The following is a 27385-nucleotide window of genomic DNA, read 5'->3' as shown; positions in this document are numbered from 1 at the left end:
AGACATAGCAGGCGTGGGCCTCTGGTGGGGAGTTGCTGCATTGCAGGTATGCATCCCTCTTGTGAGATACCATACACTCTTTGCCTCTATCGTGCCATGCACTCTGGTGGTGAGGAGGGGGGCTTGTGGGTTTAAATGGGGGTGATAGAACCACCTGCTGGGATACATTAAAAAAAAGTCTGAAGTAAAAACTGCAATACGCTGCCATGAGCTATGCAGTCGTTCCAGATTTCTCACTGGATAACATCAGGTTGACACGTTTGAGTGCCCCTATCAGCCAGAGCCTAGACTCTGTAGTAGGCCTTTGGATCCAACACCTGGGTGGGATCTTATGTCAATCGAGTGAAATAGGCACGGGGTTAACATTTCACGGAGAAAACAAAAAATGCAAGTTCTGGCAGCTGTGACCTCCAGACTTCGATCCCTTACAGCAACTACAGGAGATGAGTTGTGTTTGGTGTGGCAGGGACCTATGCGAGAACTGCGGTCATCTGCACAGGAAATGTTAGGGCATGTGTGCAGAAGGTTAAGGTGTGGCGCAGAATGTGTGCAGGTGGAATCAAGTTATGTTGTTCTCATTACTGGAGCTCTAATGGCAATTTCCCTGCAGTGGGAGGTCAGTTCAGTGCTTATGGTTGTAAAGCATTCTCTATTTTGGCATCACAGTCCTGGCAGGTAATTCTGTAACGGTGTTGTGCATATGAGGGATTGTGTATTGTTGCTAGATTTATCATACTGGTTTCACGGCTATGGTTTATGTTACTATGGTGTGTGAAAGTTGTGTTGGTTTGCCTGCATTTTGCCTGTTAACATGGCTAAATTGCTGTGGTCTACTCACAAAGGGCTGGCTGAGTGTTCAGCCTAACGTGCGTTATTTTAGGATGCCCATTTGACCTCGTGTGTGATGATACTCACCCGCCAAGAGTACTGTTAGGATTCCTCTACACCCCTGATTGTGTGTGGTTTGGACTTCTATAGTGTGCTCTCTGTGAGAATGTGTGGAGTGCTTCGGGCTACGGCAGTGCATGTGTCCAAAAACTTGTTGTTCTCTAAGCCAAAGCTTACTTACGCGAAAATATGATGCCCAGCAGGCTTCCTGAAGGAGAGCACGGTATACAGAAACTGAGTACCACTTAGAATCCTCAATGGCTGACCAGGGGATGCAATGGATGCATAAAATGCTTAATTCATATCATAACACCTTACTGGGACCAGTGAAAAGGAGCATATGTCTACATTTCACTGATAAAGCCCACTATATGTCACTGATGGACACCCTCCCCAACCCTTCTCTACCAGCTCCACCCTTCAGCCAAACACACTACAGCAGTTACCATACACATGCTTACAAGAGTATTCAAGTGCCAATACATATCATTCTCATGCACACTTACTCTCACACACATGCTCTCCAACACACATTCCTCTCACCCACTATGCTCCCTCTCACTTCTGCCTAGTTCCCACTCCTATGACTAGGGCCGATACCCTCACCCAAGGCCTTCTGATAGTTTCCAGCTGCCTCCTTGAGGTGCTGAAGATACACAACAGCCACAGCTACTCGCTGTTTTACTCCTCTTGGGGATTGATGCCTGGTACCAGTGTCCGGACCACTGGCCCTACAGCAGACGCAGCATACACAGTCTAGTCCAGGTGGCATGCAATAATTTCCCCAATCCCGATGCAGTTACGGCAAGGGATGCATGCTAGAGATGATGGATTATGTGCAAGAATTATTAGGGTACCCATTAGAGGAAGAGGGTCAAGAAGATCTCTTTACCCCACACGCTAGAGGCCATTAACATGCTAATGTAATGCTGCGCCCTCCTGGAATCGTCCACCGGCAATGTATGTATCCAGTGCTGAAAAGTGACAATTAATTGTTAGTGATTTGTACCCTCATTCTTATGATCTAGGAAGGGGGAAAACCCCAGAATTTACAGGCAGCAAACATGTTGGACCAATAAAGTTGAAATCAGCGAAATAAAAAAAATACCTCCATGAATGAAAGCAAAAGCATTTCACTGTAATTCACAAAGCCTCTTTGCTGTAAGAATCTTCTTTGGCCCCTCATATTTAGTTGAATGGCATATCCCCAATGCCATTCAACTTTCACCCCATTCCTCTTTCACAGCTGCATCCATTCTTGCATTGTCGTCACACACTTGTCTTCTAGGCCACTTACCACCTTCATGGACCATCTCACTTCCTGATCCCACTAAATTCACTCTCACATACCACATTGGTTCTCACACCACACAACCCACATCTACAATCATACATTAAATCCTCTTATATAAGCATCCACTCTTACACCATACAACCACACCTGGCATTCATTCTCGTACCCAGCATTCACTGTCACATCCAGAGGTCGAAGTGGGCGGGATTATAGAGGTACAAAAGCAACCATTTTGGGACGGTTAATCTCCATATATGAGATGCCTCAACCGAAGTGGAGGGGAGAGAATCTCCTGTGCTGTGAAATCGAGGAAGGACAGATAGTTGAACAAGAAACAATCCTTCTTGCCAATTGTGTCTTCTGCCTGAAAGACATGTAAATGTGCACATTTGGTTAATCTACAAATGCAAAGGCTGCTTAGAAGCAGGTATTGGCTTTAATTGATGGAGTCACTTGAAGGGTATTCTTTTTGGAAGGTATTGTAAGGTGACCTGTTGAGCTGCAGCATCTGAGCTTTTAATGTGCAGTTATAAAAATGTTTGAACTAGGTACAGTCTGCACATTACTCAGATCTATATTTTGGAAGCACTTTTTATCTTAAACCTAAATCTTTTTGTGCACTTTGTAGCAGCCTACCTTATATTGTGTGTAATGCGTGTTTAAAATTATGACTTCCATATTCAATGTGCTATCTGGCACAGGTTGGGACCTTGTAACACTAAAAAGACAGAAGTCACTTATCCCCACTGCACTATCACAATTCAATTCTCTGGGTCTGTGGTTACACACACGGGTATGTGGAGTGATTGCATTTACCAATAGATCTTTCACAATTTAAAATGGCACATTCACTGATTAGTTTAACTTGCAATTATTTACCATTTAAGGTGACAGTCCAACAAAATAGTTATAGGATATTTTGTTCTTTTTAGCTGCGCCTTTGATCCCGCCCCCAAAACACCTACTGAACCCACCCGCATTGGGCTCGGGATCACAGTTCCTGTACTTGTTTTTTTTAAATGCACTGCTACCTCTGGCCACATACCTTATCAACACTCATACCATCCAACTCCACATCAACTCTTGCACCCATGTCTACTCTCACACGCCATATCCACCTGTTTCCCTTACACACTCTAGCTTTTTGCCCTCTCTCCTCCTTGCTCTCACTGTTTTGCAACAAAGAAAAAATCATGGACATTTTTCCACAAATTAAAAAAAAATTAAGGCTCAAAGAATTCATATCTCTTAGAACTTGGAAGTTTATGTACTTCTTTATCGTTTGTCTTAATATTCAGCACAGCGTTTTCAATTAAGATATCCAACCTCCCTGTGGCGGGAATAGTCTTTATTTAGTGCTTAATTCAGTTGTAAATAATTGTAATTGTGCGCTGATCTGCAGAGTTTAATACTTCTGACCACTATAAGGCACATGCATTAGATTCTAACATCCACAATACACTTGGAGTGTGAAAACAATATTACAAAGCCAGGATGTCCTGTAGGAAATCACAGACATGCCACAATTTGATGCTGCCTCTGAAAGGCACGTATGGCTGGGCAGAGTCAGTCGCATGTTCAGCCATGTCCAGCAAAAGACTGATTCCCCCCAGCGTCACTCTGCCTGGCTTTCAGTTTGTAGCTGCAAAGGTCTACTTATAAATTAAGTACACTGGTATATTTCCATTTGCCTATTTTGTGCTTTTACTTTAACACACATATCTGTTTAGAGGGCGATGGCACACTATATATACTAATTTATATGCTATGCTCATTATGTACAATAGACAATAGTAAAATTCGCTCTTTTTTTAATTGCTCTTTAAAACTGTAAACATTATATTTTCTAATATTTGATAGCTTCCCTCCCTCTCCTTTTCACCAAAACTAAAATAATCTCTGACACGGCTCATACTGGGCTACGCGAGCCCACTTTTATGAATCCTTTTGATAAGTCAGCGCCTTGCGTTTTTTTTGGAATATCCACAGCAGAGGTTCAGAAAAAACACCTATAAACCTAGCTTTTTATTTTCTTCTCACTTGTTCACACAGTCACATTAATACATGAAACTATATTTCCAGCAAATTCTGAGTGAACTCCCCGTGGCTTCTCCAGAAAAACATAGTTTACAAGTGTTTTCTGTCTGTCTCGCTTCAGGGGGCGTTCTCGAGCCCTGTGGCAAGGTATGCCCATGAGAGTGGCAGAGGCTCTGGGCTGCAGGAGGGAGGGTGAACTGCGGATAACAGGCTGCTCCACTCCACTCTAGGCAGCTAGCTGTAGAAGCTTAACAGAGGCAGACTGACCTGCAATGATAGAGGGAGATGCCGTGTCTCTGAAAGGCCTTCAGGGCCGGAGAAGTGTCAGTCATTTAGCAGCCAGCATACGGTCGGGGGGCTCCCTCAGCCACACTGGCCTTTGCCGTTGTCACTTCGGCTTTCCCTCTGTGTGGCCAGACCTCCTCCTGCAGCTCACATCCTCGGAAGCTCTCTCCCTTATGGTCTCATCTCCAGCTCCTTCGGACATTCTTTCTCGCTCTTTGCTTCTGCTCACTGTACGTCTCTCTTTGTCTGTCTCTTACCCTCTCTGACACGTCTCCTGTTTTCTCTCCCTGAAGCTACGGCAGAGTGTACACCGCAGCCGACCCTTACCACCACACCATCGGCCCGGCCGCCACGTACAGCATTGGAACCATGGTAAGTTACCCCTCACCGCCGTCGAGCTCAGCCCTTTCACCCTCGCCATCCTCTGTACACGCACCTGGCGGTGCACCCCCACTGATTTGAGTTCCTGGAGCAGAACATACCGTTACCCCGATAATAAACTGTTTTTTAAAGCATCAAAATGCATTGTGTTAGGGACAGTTTGACGTGGTGTACGTGAATCGAAACCTAAATTCACCCTCCCTCAAAAGGTTGGGACATTGAGTGCTGTCCGTAAAGGGTGCTTGAGTAAGTCTCTGCTCTTACGACTCAGTCAGTGGTTCAGCTCTAATAATGACTTTACAGCTGGCAATGAAACACTTCTTTGTATAAACTATCGTGAACTAAGGGGGAAATCCTCTTTGAGAGACTCTCGCCCCCTCCCTTGGAATGCGACTCGCTGTCACACACTGACATTAAAAGGGCACCAGCTGTCCATTTTTGCTCCCTCCTAGTTTCCGCTACGGAGACACAGCGCTCACCCTCGCCCCGGAAGTGTGTCCTGCAGCACACGTTGTTGAAAGCCTCGTCTGTACTGGGTGATTCCGCTCCAGGACACCGAACAAAAGTCCCCTCACCGGCCGAACGGTATACTCTGCCTCCTGGAGCTGGAATTTGGTCGTAGTTGTACACATCCTGTATTGCCACCCGGCATTAACTCGAATATCAAAATGTAGATGTTTGTAGTTTTTGACGGTATAACAAACGTGTGGCTCCTGATCGAGTCAGTTGGTCTCAATTTGTGGCGTGCTGTCACCTGGGTTGCCCCACGTGCACCTTGTGCCACGAGCCTCAGGGCGGAGTGCACTGGCGGATATACGGAAGTGATGGGTTCTGGGGCGGGAGAAGTACTGGGTGTATTCTAACTTTGGGGGAGTTTTTTTAAACATACCTGTGTGTAAACGTGGTGTTTGGTTCCAAGTGTCGGCCTCCTTTGGTTGGGCGCAGGCGACGCCAGGCCAGTGGTGGGGTTAATGTGTGTTTTTAGCTAGCTTTGCATACAGCATCAAAGATGAAAATGACATCAGAGGAAGGAGGGGGTTTTCATTCGTTAATATTTCGCTTGAGCCGACCCCTTTACCACTTGAAATGAAGAAGAGGGGTGCAGGGTACAGCAGTAAAAACTGGTGCCAGTTTTGGACAGCGCACCGGGCCGGCTGTCCCGCACCCCTCCGTCCAACCTAAAACAAACGGCGCATTTGAGCTTGCAGACTCCTTGTCTCCTATTTGTGGGTGTGTTTTGCTGATTTTTCTCTTATCAAAGGGGAAAAAAGCATACCTGAAACCTCTAGTGCAGCTGCTAGCTAAAAGCTCCCATTAATTATGAGGGGAGTTCCTTGTCTCGTACTCTCGCCCTCTGTCTCTCTGTTTTCCAATCCATTCCTGTCAGTCTACCATTTCTCCCCTTCCCTCTCTGCTCATGCTTCCACCCTTTCCCGTTCTTTCCTGTCTCTCGATCGCGTTCTCTTTTTTTCTTAACTTTCATGTCTCCTTATCTACCTTTCTTCCCATTGTTGTAACTCTTTCCTTTACCATTTCCCCCTTCCTTAATGTAACCTTACCTCTTCATGTTCTGCTGATAGCCTTCCTCCCTATCTATCCTGCTTTCACTCTTCCGATCCCTCCGTTTAGTTTTTCGCCTTCCTCCTTTTTATCCTCCTCTTCCACTTACTTCTTCTATTCCTTTATCTCACTCCTGGTATCATTTTCCCTTCCGACTAGATTACTTTTTCCTCTTCTTTTTTTTTTATTCCTCCAGTCTTTCTTCCCATGTTTTCTCACCTTTCCTAATTGTCTGGTTCCTTCTCTTTCTTTCTCAGATTCCCTGAGCACGGGGAGCTCCCTTCTAGGCCTTTTGTTTGGCTCTTTTCCAGTTCTGATCTCTTCTCTACTCAAAGGCATCACATTGGAAATATGAAGTTACAGGAGCTATGGGGGCTGGTGCCGAGAGTGTTCCGTGGGTAGCCACAGCACAGCCAGGATAGTCGGCCAAGGGTCTTAACTTGAGCTCCCGCTCCTCTGTTAAAACCAAAGAAGCGCTCAGATCATGGGGAGGCAGACAGGTCTGTGTGGCATGTGGTGCTAAAACAAGAATGGAGAGTGGTTATTTTTAAAGGTGGGTGGAGTGAGGGGGTCGGGGATGTCACCTTTGCAGAGTGGTCACCAAAAAGGGCATGAGGTGGGGAAAAAGAAATACTCTCTTGTAGAAATGAGGGTGAAGTAAGCTTCACAAGGGACGCTGATCCTGAAAAATGAGTCGCCATTTTCAGGATCAGCGGACATTTTGTGCTAGTGTCATAGGTAGCTGGACTCAAGCCCATGTGTGTAAATGCAGAAACGTGTTACACTCACATGTTTCCACAGAATAAGTTACTACACCTAGGTACGTTTTATGGTTTGAAGCCAAACAGATTTTGGGACTAGAAGGTGGGAGCTGGCTGGTGGCATATCGGAGCCGCAGGAACAGATTCATTTAGACTCCATGGTATAGAGCAACTGGAGCAAGGATAGTTGGACAAGGAGGGCGTAAACAGGTATGGACCAAGATTTACAGAGAAGTCATGCAACCAGCAAATAAAATTGCTGCATTGCACAAACAGGATAAAGCAAAACCGCGCTATACCTACTAAGATGTGGCACTGTTCTGCTCGCTTCCTGCACTGGGGCACTTTAAGCTGCCATGCGCCAATGCAGACACCCTTGTACTGAAGTGCAAGGGTGTCTGAGTTGTGGTTAGAATAGTTTTTGTCCCTTCATTTACAAAAACTATACTTAAAAATAATTTCTCTCTCTGAATGTGTGTTGTAGAATGCAGCACATTTGCAAAATGAAAACATTTCTCCTCATTTGCGGCTGCATCACGGAGACGCAGGTGTTTGGTGCAAATCCCCGTCTACAGTTCTTTGTAAATTAGGATTTGCATCAAAACGGCACCACCCATGGAATACCCCCCGGCTCAAAGTAACACAGGGCAGCACATTTCGCTGCTTTGTGTTACTTTTGGTTACAATCCAGCGCAAATTGCAACTTGTGTTGGATTGTAAGTACCAACACAATACTTTGCTTCGGGTTTGTGTTAATCAAGCAAACCCAACGCAAAGTCTTTGTAAATCCAGGCCACAGTTTCTTCCCCCTCTTTAACTAAGCATTCTTCCATCGGAAAAAGCTATTTACCTATTATTGCATGTCAAGGGGTTACCTAAATCACTCTACTACCCTAGCGCCCTCTAGATATTTCTTCATCTTTCACTTGCATTCTGACCCCCCCACGACAGAGTTTCGAATTTGTGTATAGAGTGCTCTAGACCAGTGTTGTCCAACCTTTTTACCGCCGCGGACCGGTAAATGTTTGATCATTTTTCCGTGGCCCGCTTGTCCCATTGTGTGACAAGCGGGCCACGGAAAAATTATCAAACATTTACCGCCCGCCACAGTGGGGCGGCCCGGTGCCGATTGATCCACGGACCGGCACCGGTCCGCGGCCCGGGGGTTGGGGAACACTGCTCTAGACAATTCTCTCTTCCATGTATGATTCTTGTGGCAACTTAAGGCTTGCAATGAATTATACCCACCTTAATAATTTCAAAACAGGAAGGAAGGGAACGATATAGTGAGGGTAATTCAGGGGGGGCACACCGCAGGGGCCATTGTTACACCACTGGGTAAGGCTGTGATTTGGGGAAATCTGCATACCCATCATATAGTGGGGCAATGTGTCTACAGGTTTATCGGTTCCTCCTTGAGAATGAAGTGGGCCACACCATTCCACTGTGAGTTCCTTGAGGAAGGGAAGAGAACAGGCATTTCCAGTTGAATTTCCTTTTTCTTTAAGCAAACCACAGGCTACACGTTACTGATGGGCTGTTTTCTTTGTTTTTCATCTTTGATGTTGCAGGCTAGCCTATACCGAGGGACATACAGTCGATTCACCCCCTACTAGCAACAGACCTTTAAACCATCACTTCTTAAACAAAACACAAAAAAATGTCAGAGCAAAAGGCCCAGACAGGACTGCAGGGGGAGATTAAGTGCAGAGAACAGGTTCTGAGGCCAGCGGCTGGCCCCTGCCACACTACTGACCTTTTACCTCAAGCCTGGTCACCTCCTTCACCTATTTGTCTCTTTGCGTTTCTGGTGTACATTCCTTCCTGTGTAAAATTTGTGTGTGTACTTTTGTAAAGTTTATTGTTGTGGAAAAACATTGAGGGTGGGTTTGGTTGCCGGTACAGAGCATGCTCAGAAGAAGATATTTGGGTGTGATTGAGGCTGAGCATGCTCAGGGGTAGGTCACGTGGTGTACGGTTGAAACTTACTTTTCTCAGAAGGACGAGGTGGATTGGTCGGCTTGTTAGTGATAGGGTGGGAGTCTAGTACTAACAGCTCACAAGTAGGTGATGTGCACAACTATTGCTGACCATTCTCAGTTAGATGGAGGACCTTGTTATCAATACCCAGCACCCTGATTGTGTTAAGGTGACAAAAAAACAGGGGCATTCAGTTCCAGAGAACTGGTCGAGTGAGAGAGACGTGGGACTGAAGCACAGGAGCATTATCACATTACATATTTTCCAGTTTTTCTTTAGGTCACTGATATTTTGACAAAAAGCGCAAGTTTCGAGTTGGCTCACATCCAATGTTGCTCTCTGAAAAACTGTTTTTGTAGAAGGGACGGAATAGTGACTAGCTCATTACCTTAGTGACAGACTTGTTTATGCTCGCAATGGCAACAAAAGTCTTAAACACATTGACTGCCTCCTCTCAAGTCCCACTTTTCCGTTCATCTGTAGGTTGGTTCACCAGTATCAGTGTGAAGGCCTTCATAGGTTTATAAGAGGGTTAAGAAATCAGAGGTGTGGAGGTACCTTAGGCTGGGACTGAAGAAAAACAACTGTTGGAGTGCACAAACTGAGAGCCATAGCTCCATGCAGTGGTAATGAGGAATTGGGTATTTTATGGTCATTGTATTGTAGACGCGTCTGCATATTGTGGATTTTTACCTGTAAAATGTTCCTAGGAGATTATTGTATATCGTGGGACTATTTTATAACGAACTCAACTTTGTAGAAAATATGTCATGTGAATTTTGTCCATATTGATAGAAACTAGAAGCTGTTTTAGACCCATGTGTATTTTTAGCATCTAAACTTTTACTTACGTATTTGTGTGGGGATGAGATCGCTTATGCTTAAAGAGTTTTTTCAGATATACTTAGTTCAAACTAAAGATTAACTCTTAGAAGTAGGTTTTCATGAAAGAAAACACATTTGGTGATTGTGATAATGGTATACGTTTTCCATGAGACATAGTCCCAATAGCGACCAATTAATGTATAGCAGAAAGGAGTAACTTTCAAAATAGTCAGAGTAGCTGTCACCCTGCTGTGTAACTTTGTGCAGACCTCTGGATAATAAGTGTCCCACGAGCCTGCCCAGAGCTGCTTTTATTGGCATATGAACTAAAACAATTCGACGTGAATAAAGCACTCGTGATGTTCTATTATTTATGTCCGACTTGGCACAGCAAAGCCAGGACCTTGGCAACCATCATCCCATGAGGTGGACGCTAACCTATCCTGTGCCACAACCAAGTAATTAGGTGCCAGCGGTGGCTCCCCAAGCCAAAGGGGTGACTTTTAGCTAGTCATGGTTTTTGAGCCAGAGGCACCAAGCTTGCTGGGGTAAAAGTCCGATATTTAAAATGTTAAAATGAAGTGCCACCATACGTTGGCTGGCAGTTTGAGTAGTGGAAAGATCCCTCCTTGACAAATGGGTAGGTTGACTTCTACAGGATCTGTGTTTCCAGTCACTGTTATGGCTTCCAACCGTGTTGTTAAACAATCAGCCATGTTTGCGGCAACACCATGAAGTATGTCGCCTCTTAGGAGCTTAAGGACTAAAGTAAACAATCTTTATTATGTGCAGAAAACCGGTTTCTGGTCAGTTTTTATGCACTCTCAATTTCGACAGCTAAGCAAACAAAAGCACAGGGAGATGAAGATGTTTTCAAGGCTTTCACAATATTAGTCAGGAGGAGAACTCCAAAATATAGCTAATGTCTCCCTGTTAAGCCCCAGCTTAGCCACAAACTCCACCTCCAGCAGCTCCCTGCATTAGTAATCAGGTCTTCTAGATTCAACATAACTTGATATGAATGCTTTTTGCAGTAGAAGCTACCGCTACTTGACAACTTAAAAATGAGAAAAGAGCTCTTACAGATCTGTTTTTAAATGGCACATTTTAGTGGCACCACTTATTGTGGACAAGGGACCTATTATTGATGTAAAGATCAGACCTCACACAGAAGACGTCCCTGATTGGTTCAGCTGCTTTGGTCACATTCCATGTAAACAAATTCTGTAAGGGTTCAAAGCTTCTTTAGTCATTTTGTCAAATAACTATTTACGGCTCTAGCCATCCTTTGAGAAGCCTGCGTATGGTACAGGGATCATGCTGTGCTCTACGTGGGCACGTTATTACCAAAATTCTTCCCCCAGAGTGAAATAAAAAGCTTTCTGCTAAGAAGGGCATGATCTGAGGATCTGACCCGGTTACTAGTCTTTTCTGGTGAGTGTGATGCAGAATCACAAGTCTCACCTGATACTGAAAGCAAAGCAAGGAGTCTGACATACAAAGTAGAAATGCAGCTGTGATCAAGTCTCACCGATGGTAGTATCTGTTATTAAAGCACTTTAAAACTTAGGCAGTAAGGTGCTACACAAGTAGCGGTTATTATAGTAATGAATTTATCAGCCTTGATTTCAGATTTCCACTGTGCAATTACCGCTCTCGGATTTAACCAGGCGAGTTGCGGGTGAGTCACGGATCATCGTAGTTCACATCCTCTAATTCTCCGCCTGTGAAGCTGCACACAGCATTGGTTACGGTTGGAAGTAAATAATTAACCACGCACCGGAACTCTCTGCTTTCATCAACGACAGGGACTTAAAGCGAAAATCTTAAATATCTCATAGGTGCACATTTAAATGTAGCACACATGCACCAAAAAGGCACAACATGCTTTATCCCATTGTTCATACCGGATGAATGCAAAATGTAGGTATGAGTAGGAACGCCGGTTGGGAATGATTTGGACCCCGGTCTATCACTCGAGCACACTCAGAAAATGTGGCAGTGAGCACTGCATTAGGCCTAATTTCAGTGATTGTAGAGTGGGATCTTTGAGAAACTGAGAAGTAATTGTCAGGTTGCCCCACCGATAATTCAGAGTACAGGGCATATACAGTGAGGAGTTACTCCAGTTAATAAAAAGCAAAGGTTGCCTACCCTCAGGGAGAATGATGGCTCCAGATGAGATATGGACTTTTGAGGCATGGCTGGCAGCAGGTATGGCTCAAATCTTGGACCTAGTTAGTAATCCACTCTATGTGCTAGTATAAGAGCTTTTTTTTAAATGTTAATGTGCTGTTTTACTGAATTGTTTTAACAGTTGCTATACTGAAAACTGTGAAAGGATTTGCTTCTTTCTTTGTGTTTGTTTTGTATTGTAGTGAAAAACTTCTGATGTTGTCTTCTTGGGGCAGAAAAGACAAACAGGACTTTAGACAACACAATACAACAAATCAGCAACAGAGACATCCAGAAAAATGAAAAACATATTTTCTCAGCAAAAGAGCTCAAGGTACCCTGGAGGCACTGCTGGGATGCGAGTTACAGAGGTTCGGGCAGCTTGTGAGCTCAGCAGTATGCAGAGACATTCCTTTGTCTATACCCAGCAGCCATGTGGGTGGGAGGGTACCCTACCCCACGAACAACCTAGCACGTGCCCATTTGTAAATCCTCTCGGGCTTCTGTCTTCCAGTCTGTGCAGTTGGAGAAGTCACCTCAGGAAAGCAAGCATGGAATTTAACACACTGCTGCAACAGACCTCGTCCTAGAAGATGAAGGTATCTTTTCTGGTAAGGTGTGGTCCACCTGCCATGCACCCTTCCATGCCAGCGGGAGCTCTGTACTGTACTCGCATCATGCCAGCAGGTACTCCGTAATGTCCCATTACATACCAGCGTGTGCTCCTTAGTGGGCCGTCGTCCTACCAGAGGGTGCTCAGTCACGCACCCACAATGTGCCAGAGAGATCCACAAGGTGCCCAGATCAGACCCGTGGGTATCATTACGAATTCACTATGCATGCCACTGTTGCAGTTTCTGACAGACCCTCTTTGCAGCTGAGTAGGGAACAAGCATTTCCTGGGCAAACTCAAATGACCCACACGTTTCTTCCATGTTGCGTGCATTCGCTACCCCACGGCCTGGAGGCACTCATTAGCGAGGACGAAGAGAGGAGAGAACTCGCTGTCTTCAGGTGATACGGAGAGATTTCTCAGCAGAAGTTTCCATTGCAGCAGCTTTTCTTCCAAAGGGCTTGAGGATCCTTTTTAAATATATATGTGTGTGTATATATATAGATATATATATATATGAGCCAAGAACAATATTTTCCACAGCACTTTAAGAACACAAACACTCTTCCCACTCTCCTAAAATCTCATTAAATCTTTACAGCAAATCTTGAACAGGTGGTCTGGGTGAAAAAAGTTGGAATTGATGAATGTCTGGTAATAAAGCTGGATCTGGTGTCTATTGTGGTGTGGGAGGTGGGAGGTGGGAGGGTTGGCGGGAGTGGGATGTATATAATATATATTATATAAAATATCTATATGTGCCAGTAAATATCTCTCAGCCATGGCTCCATTGTTTCATCAGCTGAAATTCCCACTTTATACTCAGCGCTAAATAATAAAGAACTAAATAAACTTCTCCTTTTCTATTCCCAGTGTACATAGCCCCCTTCCACCAGTTCGCTTTTTTCCTTTTCATGCCCTCTTCTCTTTGCTTAACATTTTACACCTCCCTCTACCGTACTCTATGCTGGAACCCAATCTTGGCTCCTCGCCCTTCACCATCTTTTCTCCCATTCAGTATGCTTCTATCGTGTGATTCCGATTACCAGTATTATTAATGATTACTTATTGTTATTATTATGATTATTATTATTACTATTAATATGATTATTAAAGATTTCTTTCTTCATCCTAGTTGTGTGTTTTTTGTTATTTGAAACTGAATTAATGAAGGTCAAATCATGAGCAGGAGATAATTACCGATGGCGGTGTGAACAAAATCAATCACAGTGAAGATCTTTCATTTGATATCTGTATTGGAGAAAGTCTGTTGGTGAAAGGCATACGTGTTGGATTCAGTATTAGTAATGGCTGCTGGATGGCTGGCATAAAGTTGATTGAGAGAAGTTCTTTGAACAGATCTTATTGTTGGTGTTATCAGTGATGATGAAGTTTGTGGTGTCCTTGGTGTAGCTAGCGGAATGCGTTTTAGTACTGGGTCCTGGTAAGTCTATTGGGATATATATTTTTTTTATAAATGCACTTGGGTCTATGGCTTAACAACTGATGGGGTCTGTTTCAGTGAATGTCTAACTTAATTGCATGGCTGGTAGTACTGGTTTAGTTTAGACCACTATTAGTGAAAATTCTGCTAGGTTCTGTACAGTGAACATCTTTCGATACATGGCCTAGCCATTGTGATCAACTGAGACAAGGTTATTTGGATCTATTGGGTAACTATTTGGAAGACGTTTGATGGCACCACTTAGAGTAATGTGGTAGTAGCTGTTACCATGTGTGCCTGTGCAGATATTTGGGTTGATAGTGTAATTCTGTTGTGATCACAAGAGGTCGAACACCTTTGGTAGAATGGTATTGCTATTTTGATTGATGTTGGAGAATGATGTTGAGTTGATTTACAGTATTACTGTTACTAAGTGTTGGAACCAGTGTTGCAGAACATCTTCAGGTGGTGGTGTAGCCAGCTGATGAAGATGCAGTAGTTTATGGACCTGCTAGTGGTTATTGCATTGGGTGGTGCTGGGTGTTGTTAAACTGATAGTTTAGATTGATGTTGTGGAATCTGAATTATGCTTTTAAAAGTCTTTGGTTTGGTGGATAGTGGATTAGTTGAGGGATAGCTTAATGAACTGAACTTCCGTTGCTGGAAGAAAGTGGTGATTGATAGGCCATATGGTTGAATCCCAGCAGTGCCAACTGATATTTCCACCCCATGAAGGTAGGTCAGTTGTGTACCACGAATGGGTAACAGTAACACCTATTAATTACAGCACTTAAAAAAGACAAAAAGCTATACATGAACATATTATTAAGATATTTGACTAATGCTGTAGTAATTAGTATCAATGTTTGGTGAGGGTCTTCTGAAAGATATAGTTGTTGAGAATAATATTAGAGTTGTTGGAGGGTGATGTAATCGATGATATGATGATGAAGATCTTTGAGTCAATGCTATGGTTGTAGTCTGTGGTGGTGAGACTATTTGAAGCAGTAGCATAGCTCTGAAGATCTATTGTGGGTAAGATATTTGGAATGATGTCCATTAAACTGTTAGTATTAGTGATGAGGATGTGGAGAGTACTGTAAAATGTGTAGTGTTATAATCAGGGTTTTACTTATTGGGATCAGTGGTTTCAATGGGAATGCACCAGAGTTTGAAGGTGCATCCTAGCAGGTGGTAGTGAAACTCTCTAATGAGGTAGAATGACATCATGCAGGATACAGCAATCCAACTTGGGTCATGAGGACACTCCTACACTGTGCATGTGGAACCAGGGACAGAGGAGCAGGTCAGTCCTTATATAGGCACACATTAATACAAAGGCTCCTGGCACCAGGTTGGTGTCTTGTGCACACTAAGCCAATTCACTGCAAATAGGGGCAATCATGTACACCCCAGAATCACTGGATAAGGACAAACGGAAAATGTGGGATTTCGTTTTCCAGGAGTTTTGGGGCAGACAGGAGTTACCTGGCTCAGAATGTATCAATCAGAGCGGTTTACCACGGATGTCCTGGGGCTTAACCTTGGTACAGGGCGCAAATGGCGCATTTCCTTTCCCCCTGCGCTGGCAGACAGACTGCTGCCTAGCGCCAACACAGGCACCTTTGCAACATGGTTCAAGGGTGCATGCGTTGTGTGGATTATTGTTTTTGTACAGGAAGGAACACCTTCCTGCACAAAAACAATCACAACAGGTGTTTCCTATTTCTATGTGTGCTGCGGAATGCAGCACACGTAGAAAGAGGAAAAATATGGAGAAATAAAGAATATATCTCCTCTTTGTGTCACTCTTACCCCACCAATGAGGTGTTGTATGTATCCGACACATTCCCAGATTTGTAAATCTGGGAATGTGTCAGACTGCTTCTAGTTCCATGGGTGTTGCAGGGGAACACCCAAAGCAACATCAATAGAATGCCCCTTTCACGCACTGTTACGCATGAAAAGGGTCCGTATTTACAAGTCCATGAAAAGCCATGCAAGGTGGCTTTGCGTGACCTTGTACAGGGAGTGCAGAATTATTAGGCAAGTTGTATTTTTGAGGATTAATTTTATTATTGAACAACAACCATGTTCACAATGAACCCAAAAAACTCATTAATATCAAAACTGAATATTTTTGGAAGTAGTTTTTAGTTTGTTTTTAGTTTTAGCTATGTTAGGGGGATATCTGTGTGTGCAGGTGACTATCACTGTGCATAATTATTAGGCAACTTAACAAAAAAATATATATACCCATTTCAATTATTTATCATTACCAGTGAAACCAATATAACATCTCAACATTCACAAATATACATTTCTGACATTCAAAAACAAAACAAAAACAAATCAGTGACCAATATAGCCACCTTTCTTTGCAAGGACACTCAAAAGCCTGCCATCCATGGATTCTGTCAGTGTTTTGATCTGTTCACCATCAACATTGCGTGCAGCAGCAACCACAGCCTCCCAGACACTGTTCAGAGAGGTGTACTGTTTTCCCTCCTTGTAAATCTCACATTTGATGATGGACCACAGGTTCTCAATGGGGTTCAGATCAGGTGAACAAGGAGGCCATGTCATTAGATTTCCTTCTTTTATACCCTTTCTTGCCAGCCACGCTGTGGAGTACTTGGACGCGTGTGATGGAGCATTGTCCTGCATGAAAATCATGTTTTTCTTGAAGGATGCAGACTTCTTCCTGTACCACTGCTTGAAGAAGGTGTCTTCCAGGAACTGGCAGTAGGACTGGGAGTTGAGCTTGACTCCATCCTCAACCCGAAAAGGCCCCACAAGCTCATCTTTGATGATACCAGCCCAAACCAGTACTCCACCTCCACCTTGCTGGCGTCTGAGTCGGACTGGAGCTCTCTGCCCTTTACCAATCCAGCCACGGGCCCATCCATCTGGCCCATCAAGACTCACTCTCATTTCATCAGTCCATAAAACCTTAGAAAAATCAGTCTTGAGATATTTCTTGGCCCAGTCTTGACGTTTCAGCTTGTGTGTCTTGTTCAGTGGTGGTCGTCTTTCAGCCTTTCTTACCTTGGCCATGTCTCTGAGTATTGCACACCTTGTGCTTTTGGGCACTCCAGTGATGTTGCAGCTCTGAAATATGGCCAAACTGGTGGCAAGTGGCATCGTGGCAGCTGCACGCTTGACTTTTCTCAGTTCATGGGCAGTTATTTTGCGCCTTGGTTTTTCCACACGCTTCTTGCGACCCTGTTGACTATTTTGAATGAAACGCTTGATTGTTCGATGATCACGCTTCAGAAGCTTTGCAATTTTAAGAGTGCTGCATCCCTCTGCAAGATATCTCACTATTTTTGACTTTTCTGAGCCTGTCAAGTCCTTCTTTTGACCCATTTTGCCAAAGGAAAGGAAGTTGCCTAATAATTATGCACACCTGATATAGGGTGTTGATGTCATTAGACCACACCCCTTCTCATTACAGAGATGCACATCACCTAATATGCTTAATTGGTAGTAGGCTTTCGAGCCTATACAGCTTGGAGTAAGACAACATGCATAAAGAGGATGATGTGGTCAAAATACTCATTTGCCTAATAATTCTGCACTCCCTGTAGTATGAGCTGACACACTGCACAACCGGAGCGTAAAAAAAAAAATGATGTTCAGGTGGCGCAGTGTGCCGCTAGGGCCTCGTAAATGAGGCCCTGAGAGTCTTCCCAATTGCTAATAGGGCTATAATGTGAAGCTCATCTGCTTTCTAACTCTGTCCTAAACTTTGTGGTGCATCGGATGTGGCAATTGCTGGTCATGCAGAAGAGCTCCTACATTGCAGAAGGCGGTGGCGAGGGTTTGAATTCCATTGGACGTCCCTATTGGAGTTTCTCTCTCAGGAATTCAGAGACATTGAGGTTGCTACTGAACATCCTTGCTGGGCTGAGCCACATCAGGTAAGGGACAAAGTAGCAGGAGCCCAAAGAGCTGGTAATGATGAGAGAGTACGCCGACCTCTACCACGACGAGAAATTTCCTTCAGTGCAGCACATACTTGCACTCCCACAGCACACCCCAGTTGATGTCTTCATACATCACAGATGTCGAGTGACCTTCCAAGCCCTACACAACACTTTCCAGAAAGCACCCCCCTCTCCATTCACTTGATATCTTGCTAACCAACTCGTCTCCTGATAAGCTGGTCATGCGCCTTTACATGACCATTCAGGATAAATCAGCTTTATGCACTCCCAGAGCATATCCTAGTTGAGAAGCATAGCTTTACTATCTACTCACCTCGAGCAGTGGTGATACTGCTGCACACTGACCAAAGCGCTTTCCACCTACTACAGATTGTGCTTATTGCAACTTAATTCCTCCACAAGATGTGCTGCACTCCCATCCAATGCACCGTAGTTGTCTCTCTGGGGACGTGCAGTGTTACAGATGTGGAGCTTGCAATGCCTCACTTCCTTCAATTAGCATGGGATTGCCCCGCAATGGCCCACTTCTGGACCAGTGTATATGACATAATTGCAGCAATCACTGACATTTGCCTGTACACGACTCTCTGATAATTCTTGTAGGCAATGTGAAGGAGGTTCCTAGTGGGGTCAGATGCCTAACAGCAATGCTGCTGATTTTAGCAAAGCGTAGAGTTGAGATCCACTCGGGCCGTCGTCCCACCCCTCAACTCAGAGACTGGCTGCGTGCTGTGACCTATTGTCAGGAACAACTTCCTCAATACTGTTCAATCAATCAATCAGGGATTTGTAAAGCTGACTATTCACCTGTGAGGGTGTTAAGGCGCTGTGGTGGATGGGTGGGGGGGGTGCTGAGGATCAGTCGAAGAGCCAGGTCTCGAGGTCCTTCCTGAACTGTGACAGGGTGGGGGACTGCCTGAGGTGGATGGGGAGGACGTTCCAGGTCTTGGCGGCAATGTGGGAGAAGGATCTTCCTCCAGCTGTGGTTTTCTGGATGGGGGGGGAACGTTGGCGAAGGCCTGGCCTGGTAGCAGAGTTGTCTGGCAGGAGAGTCTGTGGTTGAGTTAGGCTGGTCCGGGGTCGTGTAGGGCCTTGTAGGTGTGGGTTGGGAGCTTGAAGGTGAGTCTCTTGTTGATAGGCAGCCAGTGTAGGTCTCCCAGAAGGGCTGAGGTGTGGCTGTGTCATGGGGCATTCTTGATGGGACAGGCGGAGGTGTTCTGGATGCATGGTAGTCTTTTCCTGGTCTTGGCGGTGGTTCCGGCGTAGAGTGCATTGCAGTAGTTGAGGCGGCTGCTAACGAGGGCCTGGGTGACAGTCCTTCTGGCTTCAGTGGGGATCCACTTGTAGATTTTTCAAAGCATGTGCAGGGTGTGGAAGCAGCCCAATGAGACGGCCCTCACTTGTCGGTCCATTGAGAGCGATGAATCTAAGATGACGCTGAGGTTTCAGGCATGGTTGGTGGGGGAGTTTCCGAGGACGGTGGGTCACCAGGAATCATTCCAGGCGGCGACTGCTTTCATTCCTTCGTGGAAATTGTTCTTGGCGGTGTTCGGGTTGTTGGTGAGGGAGACTATCAGTTGTGTGTCGTCGGCATAGGAGACAATGTTGAGTGCGTGGCTTCTGATGATGGCGGGCAGTGGGTTCATGTAGAGGTTGAAGAGGGTGGGACTCAGCGAGGATCCTTGAGGGACACCGCAGCTGATCTTGGTGGCTTCCGAGAGAAATTGGGGGGGGGGGGGGGGGAAGGGGACTCGGACCTTCTGTGTTCTGCCGGTGAGGAACAAGGAGAGCCATTGCAGTGCTGGATCTCGGATGTCGGCGTTGTGGAGACCGGTGCATAGGGTGTCATGTGAGACTGTGTCGAAGGTGTCAGAAAGGTCCAGGAGGATGAGGGCGACGGTCTCGGGTCAGTCAAGGAGGGTGCGGATGTCGTCTGTGGCGGCGAGGAGGGCAGTCTCAGTGCTATGGTTGCTTCTGAATCCTGGCTGAGAGGGGTCCAGGATGTTGCTGGATTCCAGGAAGGCGGTGAGTTGTTTGTTGGCTGCCTTCTCGATGACTGGCCAGAAAGAGGAGCGGGGGGTTGGGCCGGTAGTTCTTGAGGTTTGTCGGGTCAGCAGTGGGTTTCTTCAGTAGAGGGTTGATCTTGGCGTGTTTCCAACTCTCTGGAAAGGGATCGGTTTCGAAGGAGCGGTTGATGGTATGCCAAAGTTTTGGTGCATTGATGTTGCTGGCTTTGTTGAAGATGTGGTGAGGGCAGGGGTCGGTGGGTGCTCCTGAGTGGATGGTTGCCATGATGTTGTGGGTCTCGTTGTCAGTGATGATGTTCCAGCGGAGGAGGGCGGGGGGCGTGGTGATGCTTCGGTCGATGGGATGGTGGTGAGAGTAGTGGGGGGACCCTGGGTGGTGAAGCTGTCGTAAATGTCTGAGATCTTGCAGTGAAAGTAGTTGGCGAGTTTTCGCATAGTTCTTGCGACGGGGGATGTCGTTGGAGTTGGGGTTGGTGAACTCTTTGATGAGTGTGAAAAGTTCCTTGCTGTTGTGGGTGTCTTTATTGATGCGTTGATGCCCTACAGCTGTTGCACAGTAGACATGAAGCCCGCCACTTCTCCAATTATCTCTCCTCCCTTTCAGGTCTTACCACAGCCCTGAATGTTCCACCTTCAATCCACTTGAAGAGTCCCTTCACCTATGAGTTCGCAACCTGTGCCACCTGGCCACGCACCCTCTATTTGAGATGACCCCTGACCAGCGCTCTCCCTAGCCTCGCATAAAGTCACATGATCCACCACCACTCATAGCTCAATGCGAATGGGCACTGAGAACTGGAGGGAATCACTGAACTTTATCCTAACACTGATGCACGTTATCAAATATTGATTTAAGTACTACAGCTACAATCTTGCTCTCCTTGTCTAGTTTTCAATCCTTGTTATACTGTTCTGTTTTGAATGGATTCTGTACTCCAATAAAAAAAGCTTAATAAAAAAATTATAAGAGAGTGGAGATAAACAAGATGATTTGCAGATAGACATTCTGGTGACAGAGTACATATGCAATGAGAACAAGAATACAATCTTGGCTCAAAGTTGAGGGAGGAGAAAATGGAAGCGGATGCACAGTGAGCAATATTTCATACGCTTGAAAGATTTAAACAAAACATTTTTGAAACCCAGCCTCATCTTACACGTCTATAAGCGCCATCAGACCTCATCAGTTAATATTCACATAATAGGTCTGTGTTTAAGGAGTCCTTGCGCTCACATCATCCATGCTGCTTTATGTACGTCTCCATCTTACCTAGCACTGGTTCCAGTTAGTGTTACACTTTTGATGCCAATTCCAAGGCCTCAGTTTAAACACTCATACCCAGAATTTCCAGCACCTGGGACGGATCCATCACTATTCTTGAATGCCATGTTCAGCCTCTTCAGTAGGGCTATGATCCCCCCTGGTGTATTGATTGGCCTCATGGGACAAATTACATTTTCCCTGGGAGGTTTTCCAGCACCCTACCCGGCGGTGCCCATCACACCTTTCCTGTCATTGCCTCAAGTGTCTTGGGTGCGTACACACGCAATGCCAGTGGTGCCGACACGAAAGTCCACTCCAACTCAGTTGCTTATTATAGCCTCATCTCCTTTGGCTTCAGAACAGCATATCTCTGGGTGCTATAGTCAACTCCAACGGTGCCACAAAGACGCCACCAGCACCACAAAAGGCTCTGCCAGAGCTGCTACCTACCAAGCCATAACCAGAAAACATGCTTTTTATGACTTCTTATACTAGAAGGGAAGCACAACAGCTGGTAAAAGAATATAAATTTTTCTTAGGGGATGAAGATCCCCAAAAGATACACTTTCTCTAGAAGGTGCTCAACTCGTATGGATGGACCTGGACTTTGAAGGCTTGAAGGATGCAACTGGCCTTAACAATTCCTTGAGTGGGAACTGCTCTCCCTAACGAGTCTTCCTCCACCTGAGGTGACATCATGTCACTCCATAGTGAAAAAAGAAGCAGAAATGCTAGACCTGCAACTTCTACCAACCAAGGTCAGACCCAATATCCTTACAGAACTGCTGAATTCTACTTCTCACTCTGCAGAGCAACGTTTTCCAATTAACGAAGCACTGGCTGAGCTTAGCTTGGCTATTTGTGAGAAGCCAACGTCTACTACTGTATCCAGGCAGATAGCTCATTGTTACACATCTGCCTTAGGGAATCCCACTCCTTGTCAACACATCCATCCCAAGAAAGCCTGGTAGTACAAGCTTCATGTTCTTCAGAATTGACTCCCAGATAATTTCAATCCACACTATATGACATGGAGTCAAAGAAAATAGAACAATACTTAAAAAGGTATTTTTGGGCGGAAGTATGGCTATCCAGTCCATCAATGCCCACCTACCTTATGGGAAGATGTGTGCATGCTTTGTTGGACTCTGTTCAGGCTGCCACTCCTAACTTGTCAAACAAGCTTTCGGCCACCATCAAAGAGCTCATAAATGATGGGCAGGCCACTGCAATGCCAGTCATAAAATCAAGCCTGGAGATTACGGATTTTGTGGCTAGAGCTATGGGGGCATTAGCCTCCCAATGAAGAGACACCTGGTTGCGAAATTCAGGCTTCTTTCAGGATGTCCAGACAACACTCATGGACTTACCCTTTGATGGATCTTGCCTCCTTGATGCTAAGGCCAACTTGGGAGATTCAAAAACCGCAAAGCCACAACTAGATCACTTGTTCTACAGACCCAATCTAGAGATTACTGACAAAGGCTTCACCATTTGAGTGTGCCAGCAGCATTCACTCAACAACAGAAGGCAAACCCCCTCTATGGACATTAAAAAGGGTGTGGCAGAGGTCAGACAACATGCTTTACCCCTCCCCTTCCTTTTCCTTATCTTCTTCCCCAGGCACTACAGGGAGGCAGCCCTAGTTCTACATTATCAGATCACATGCTATCCATTGGAAATTGGGTACCCCCTTTTGCACAAGCATGGAGGACCAGAACTTCCGACCTTTGGGTCTTGTAAATTGTGGAAGGGGATATGCCCTAAACTTCCAAAATTCACCACCTCCCATCCCTCCCCAGCTACATGCACTCCTGCAAGACTATTTGCACATCTTTCCTAAGGAAGTGTAATCCTTGCTCCAAAAGGGTGTAGTGGAATTGGTACCAGAGCACGAGCGGGGTCAAGGATGTTACTCATATCAAGGATGTTACTTGTGTCACTTCTTGATCCCCAAAAAGGACGCAGTCTTCATCCAATTCTAGACCTCAGGGATTTGATCTGGTTTCTCAAAAAGGAAAAGTTAAAAATGCTATCCCTAGCTGAGGTTCTGCTGGCACAGAAGACTGGATGGTGTGGGTCAACTTGCAGGATGCTTATTTCCACATCCCGATTCTGAAGTTACAAAAGAAGTTTCTTCACTTTACAGATGGATCCAAACATTACCAGTTTGCAGTCTTTCCATTTGGCCTCACTTACGCACCACAAGTCTTCACGAAGTTGGTGGCAGTGGTTGCAGCCTTTTCAGATGGGCAGGAATCCAAGAAGATGGCATCTCGCCACTTGCAAGCAGCAACTCAACTGTTATTCGACCTGGGATTTTTCTGTCAACAAGCCCAAATGTCAAATAGGGCCCTCGCAGCACATCCTGTTCTTAGGAACAGTTTTGGATACCGCATCGAGTGGAGCCATGCCTCCTCCTCAGAGAGTTTGAGATTTTCAGGCTAGGTTTCAGGATGGAGTGATCATTCCTTTCCTGATGGTCTTATGCCTGCTTGGTCTACTAGCCTCCTGCATTCTGTTGGTCACCCATGCACATTGGCAGATGAGGGCCCTCTAATGGTGCCTTACTCTACAGGCAGTGGTTCAACACAAAGGAGATCATCTAGCCTGTATCAAGATCTCCAGGGACACTGCAATGAATCTACAAAGAAGAAATGTGAACAGAAACCTTTCTCAGGAAATACTATCATGCCTATAAAAGATCGATAAATGCCACATACACGATGACGTTGGATGTAGGAAGGTAACTTACAAAATGTTATTTATTTCAGATAAACATCTCACAACAGGAGCCTCCTTTCTGAGCTGTGACTACTCTGCTGCTTCTCTTCCCAACAACCAAATCTCTGTTCTATCACTATAATCTCTCAGTTCAAGAACACTTGAGAGCATCCATGGTATATACCACATGCCTTCTCTTTTTTAGAAAAACAAAAACACATCTTGACCATGAATAAAAATATAACAGAACCCAAATAAGTAACACAAATGTATCTTCTGATAGTGTAGAAAACAAGTACAAATCATGTATGCCTCAATGTTTAAAAACAGATAGTAAAGCAAAAAACACATAATTATATCATATAGTCTTTGAATCTTAAGGGCATATAACCAGGACAACCATTTTTCTTCAGCACTTGATGACTCACAAAAAATATGATTGGATCTATTGGAAAATCCGACTCTGGATTATTGTTGTCAGCAGAAGTCATATTTCCTGGAATATACAGGAATACATTACAGTCCATCTTCTCCTTTATCATGGTAAGAGTCATTGCCCAGAACTTCCTCTTGCTGGAGCCAATTACTGCACAAAGATACTCTAGCTAAATTCCACACCGTCCAGTCTTGCATTCTCACTGCATTATTGAAACATTCAACAACATTCACTGGGTCAGACCATTTTGACGTTCACTTTCCGGAATTAACATCTTGTTTCAACCTCACCCAGTCACCAACACCCACTGAATGTTTGTTGGGCGCACCTCTTATTCATCCATCATCTTTTTCATTTGCCACTTGTACATTTCCATGGCTTTCTTAATTCGCCACATTTATTTTTTAACCACCAAGGTAGCAACTTGGAACCAGCTTTTCATCCATGTTTGGGTGTGGTTCTATACGTAAGCAATGTTGCTTGTAGGGCTTTCCTCCACTTGAGACCCCCTTTAATTGCCAATTGGATATACTCCTTGATTACTGTATTAAACCTTTCTACTTGCCCATTGGCTTCTGAATGGAACACTGAATTTATTTTATGCTTTATACTATGTGGAAAAGACCTGTTCAAAGAATTTACTAACAAATTGGGGACCATTACCTAACACAATCATTTTTGGAATAACCTCTCCACAAAATAACTCATTCAAAATTCCACAATAGCTTCAGAAGTAACTTTACCAACCATCCTGACCTCCTGCAGTTTGGAAAAATAATCAGCCACTAAGATACCATAACATTCTTGTTTAGGAACAACAGGAAAAGGACTGATGAAGCTGGACACAGGAAGGTCATTTCCAAAATGTATTTTGTTTTAGATAACCATCTCACAACAGGAGCTTCCCTTCTGAGCTGTGGCTACTCTGCTGTTCCTCCTCCCAACCCTCCCATTCTCTGCCCACGAGGTCCGGTTCTACAACACTAGCGAGGGGAGTGCCTGTGATGGACCTCTGCACAGCAGCAAGTTGGCCTTTTCCTCCCACCTTTGCAAAACACTGCTGTCTGGCTTCATGGCAGTGCCTGGCAAGTGATGATGAGCAACAGGCTAACGCAAGAACAAACACTTTTCTTCTCCAAGGTGCAATATATGATTTAAATTTGGCAGAAATAAGTATTTAGGGCCAGATGTATGAAACTTTTTTGCACTCGCAAACGGTGCGAATCGCAAAATTCGGCCGTTTGCGAATGCAAAAACGTGGTCTGCGATGCATGAAAGGCATTCGCAGACCAAAATTAAGAAATCGCAAAAATTGTGATTTTTTGCGTTGCGACCTGGTTTTGCGAGTCACGTTTTATGATTCGGTATTTCCAGTAGGAAATTGCGAGGCGCAAAATGCGATTCGCAAAATCCAAGTCGCAAATCGATGCATCAAAAAAAACGCGAATTGCGATTTTTTGCAGAATGGCATTTTGCACTTGCAAAATACCACGAAGTGAAACCAGGTGCAACCTATATAAAGAGGCCCAGAATGCCTCAGACTCTTTTCCACAATGGCTGCACTCTACGTCATGGCGAGGAGAATGAGGATCTTGGCAGGTTTGAGGAGAGGGAGGAGGAGGCAGGAGCGCATTTTCAGAGTGTGCATTACACTTTTTAACCTGACAGAGGAGGAAATATTTGAGAGGAATAGGTTGAACTCAGCCATGATACTTGATTTGATAGCTGAGCTACAACCCATACTGCAGCGCAGAACACATAGGACTCACAGCATACCCACCCATGTGCAGGTATTATGCTCCCTCCACCTACTCACCTCAGGGAGCTATCAAGGGGTCATAGCAGCAGCTGGAGGGGTATCACAGAGTACCCTCTCTAGATTTTTCAATGCATTTATCAACGCCCTGCTGAGCAAACTACACCAGTACATCAGATTCCCCCACACCCCACAGGATATACAGCAGACAAAAATTGATTTTTACCAGGTCCCATAGATGGGACACATGTTGCAATCTGTCCACCATCAGCCACAGAGTATGTGTACCGCAACCGTAAATACCAACATTCAATGAATATACAGGTTATTTGCAATGCCTCATACATCATTACTGATCTCTTGGCCAGGTACCCAGGGAGCACACATGATTCGTACATCTTTCGCCATAGCGGCATTCACACAAGACTGCTAGCTGGGGAGTTTGGAGAAGGATATCTACTAGGTATGGTCCCTCTATACAATGGCGCTTTGATGGCATGCTGATGTCAGATGGCTCAGTTACTCATCATACCCTCTGTCCCTTCCAGGAGACAGTGGCTACGCAGTGCGCACCTACATGATGACTCCCTTCCTCAATCCTGCAACACTTGCTGAACGGAGATACAATGCAGCACACAGGGCGACCCGCAACGTGTGGAGCGCACCGTTGAACTGCTGAAGAGTCGCTTCCGGTGCCTCCACAAAAGTGGAGGGGCACTACAGTACAGCCCAGAGACCACATGTAGAATAGTGGCTACTTGTGCAATCTTGCACAATATAGCTACCACCAGGGGCATACCAGTAGAAATATGTGAATCTGAATCTGAGGAGGATGATGATCCCATACCACCCCTACAGCCAGCAGACAGGACCAGTGCAGCAGAGGGAAGGCAAAGGCGTGCTGACATCACACACAACCATTTCAGATGTAAGTATGAAAAACACAAATGCACTGACAAATGTACCTGTAGTGAAGTAAATGTAT

At 45.0% G+C, this 27385-nt stretch overlaps 1 protein-coding gene across 18 annotated transcripts in view; it reads left to right on the top strand.

Moving 5' to 3' along the window:
• The window catches only part of RBFOX3 (RNA binding fox-1 homolog 3), a 1585357-nt gene extending 1571429 nt beyond the window's left edge, over positions 1–13928 (top strand). For 12 of the 18 annotated variants that reach the window (XM_069199697.1, XM_069199694.1, XM_069199703.1 and 9 more), the window contains 2 exons: positions 4798–4876; positions 12390–13928. In XM_069199697.1, the coding sequence (XP_069055798.1) occupies positions 4798–4876; positions 12390–12392 (82 nt within the window). In that variant the 3' untranslated portion in view covers positions 12393–13928. Of the gene's footprint in view, positions 1–4797; positions 4877–8777 lie in introns of all 18 variants that reach the window. The other 6 variants (XM_069199691.1, XM_069199692.1, XM_069199704.1 and 3 more) reach the window with 2 other exon arrangements.
• The last annotated feature ends 13457 nt before the right edge of the window (positions 13929–27385 follow it).

Source organism: Pleurodeles waltl, chromosome 7 (genome assembly GCF_031143425.1).
Source record: "Pleurodeles waltl isolate 20211129_DDA chromosome 7, aPleWal1.hap1.20221129, whole genome shotgun sequence".
In the NCBI taxonomy this organism is placed as follows: Eukaryota; Metazoa; Chordata; class Amphibia; order Caudata; family Salamandridae; genus Pleurodeles; species Pleurodeles waltl.
The sequence above is the reverse complement of the archived record's forward strand: the minus strand, read 5'-3'. Positions and strand labels throughout refer to the sequence as shown.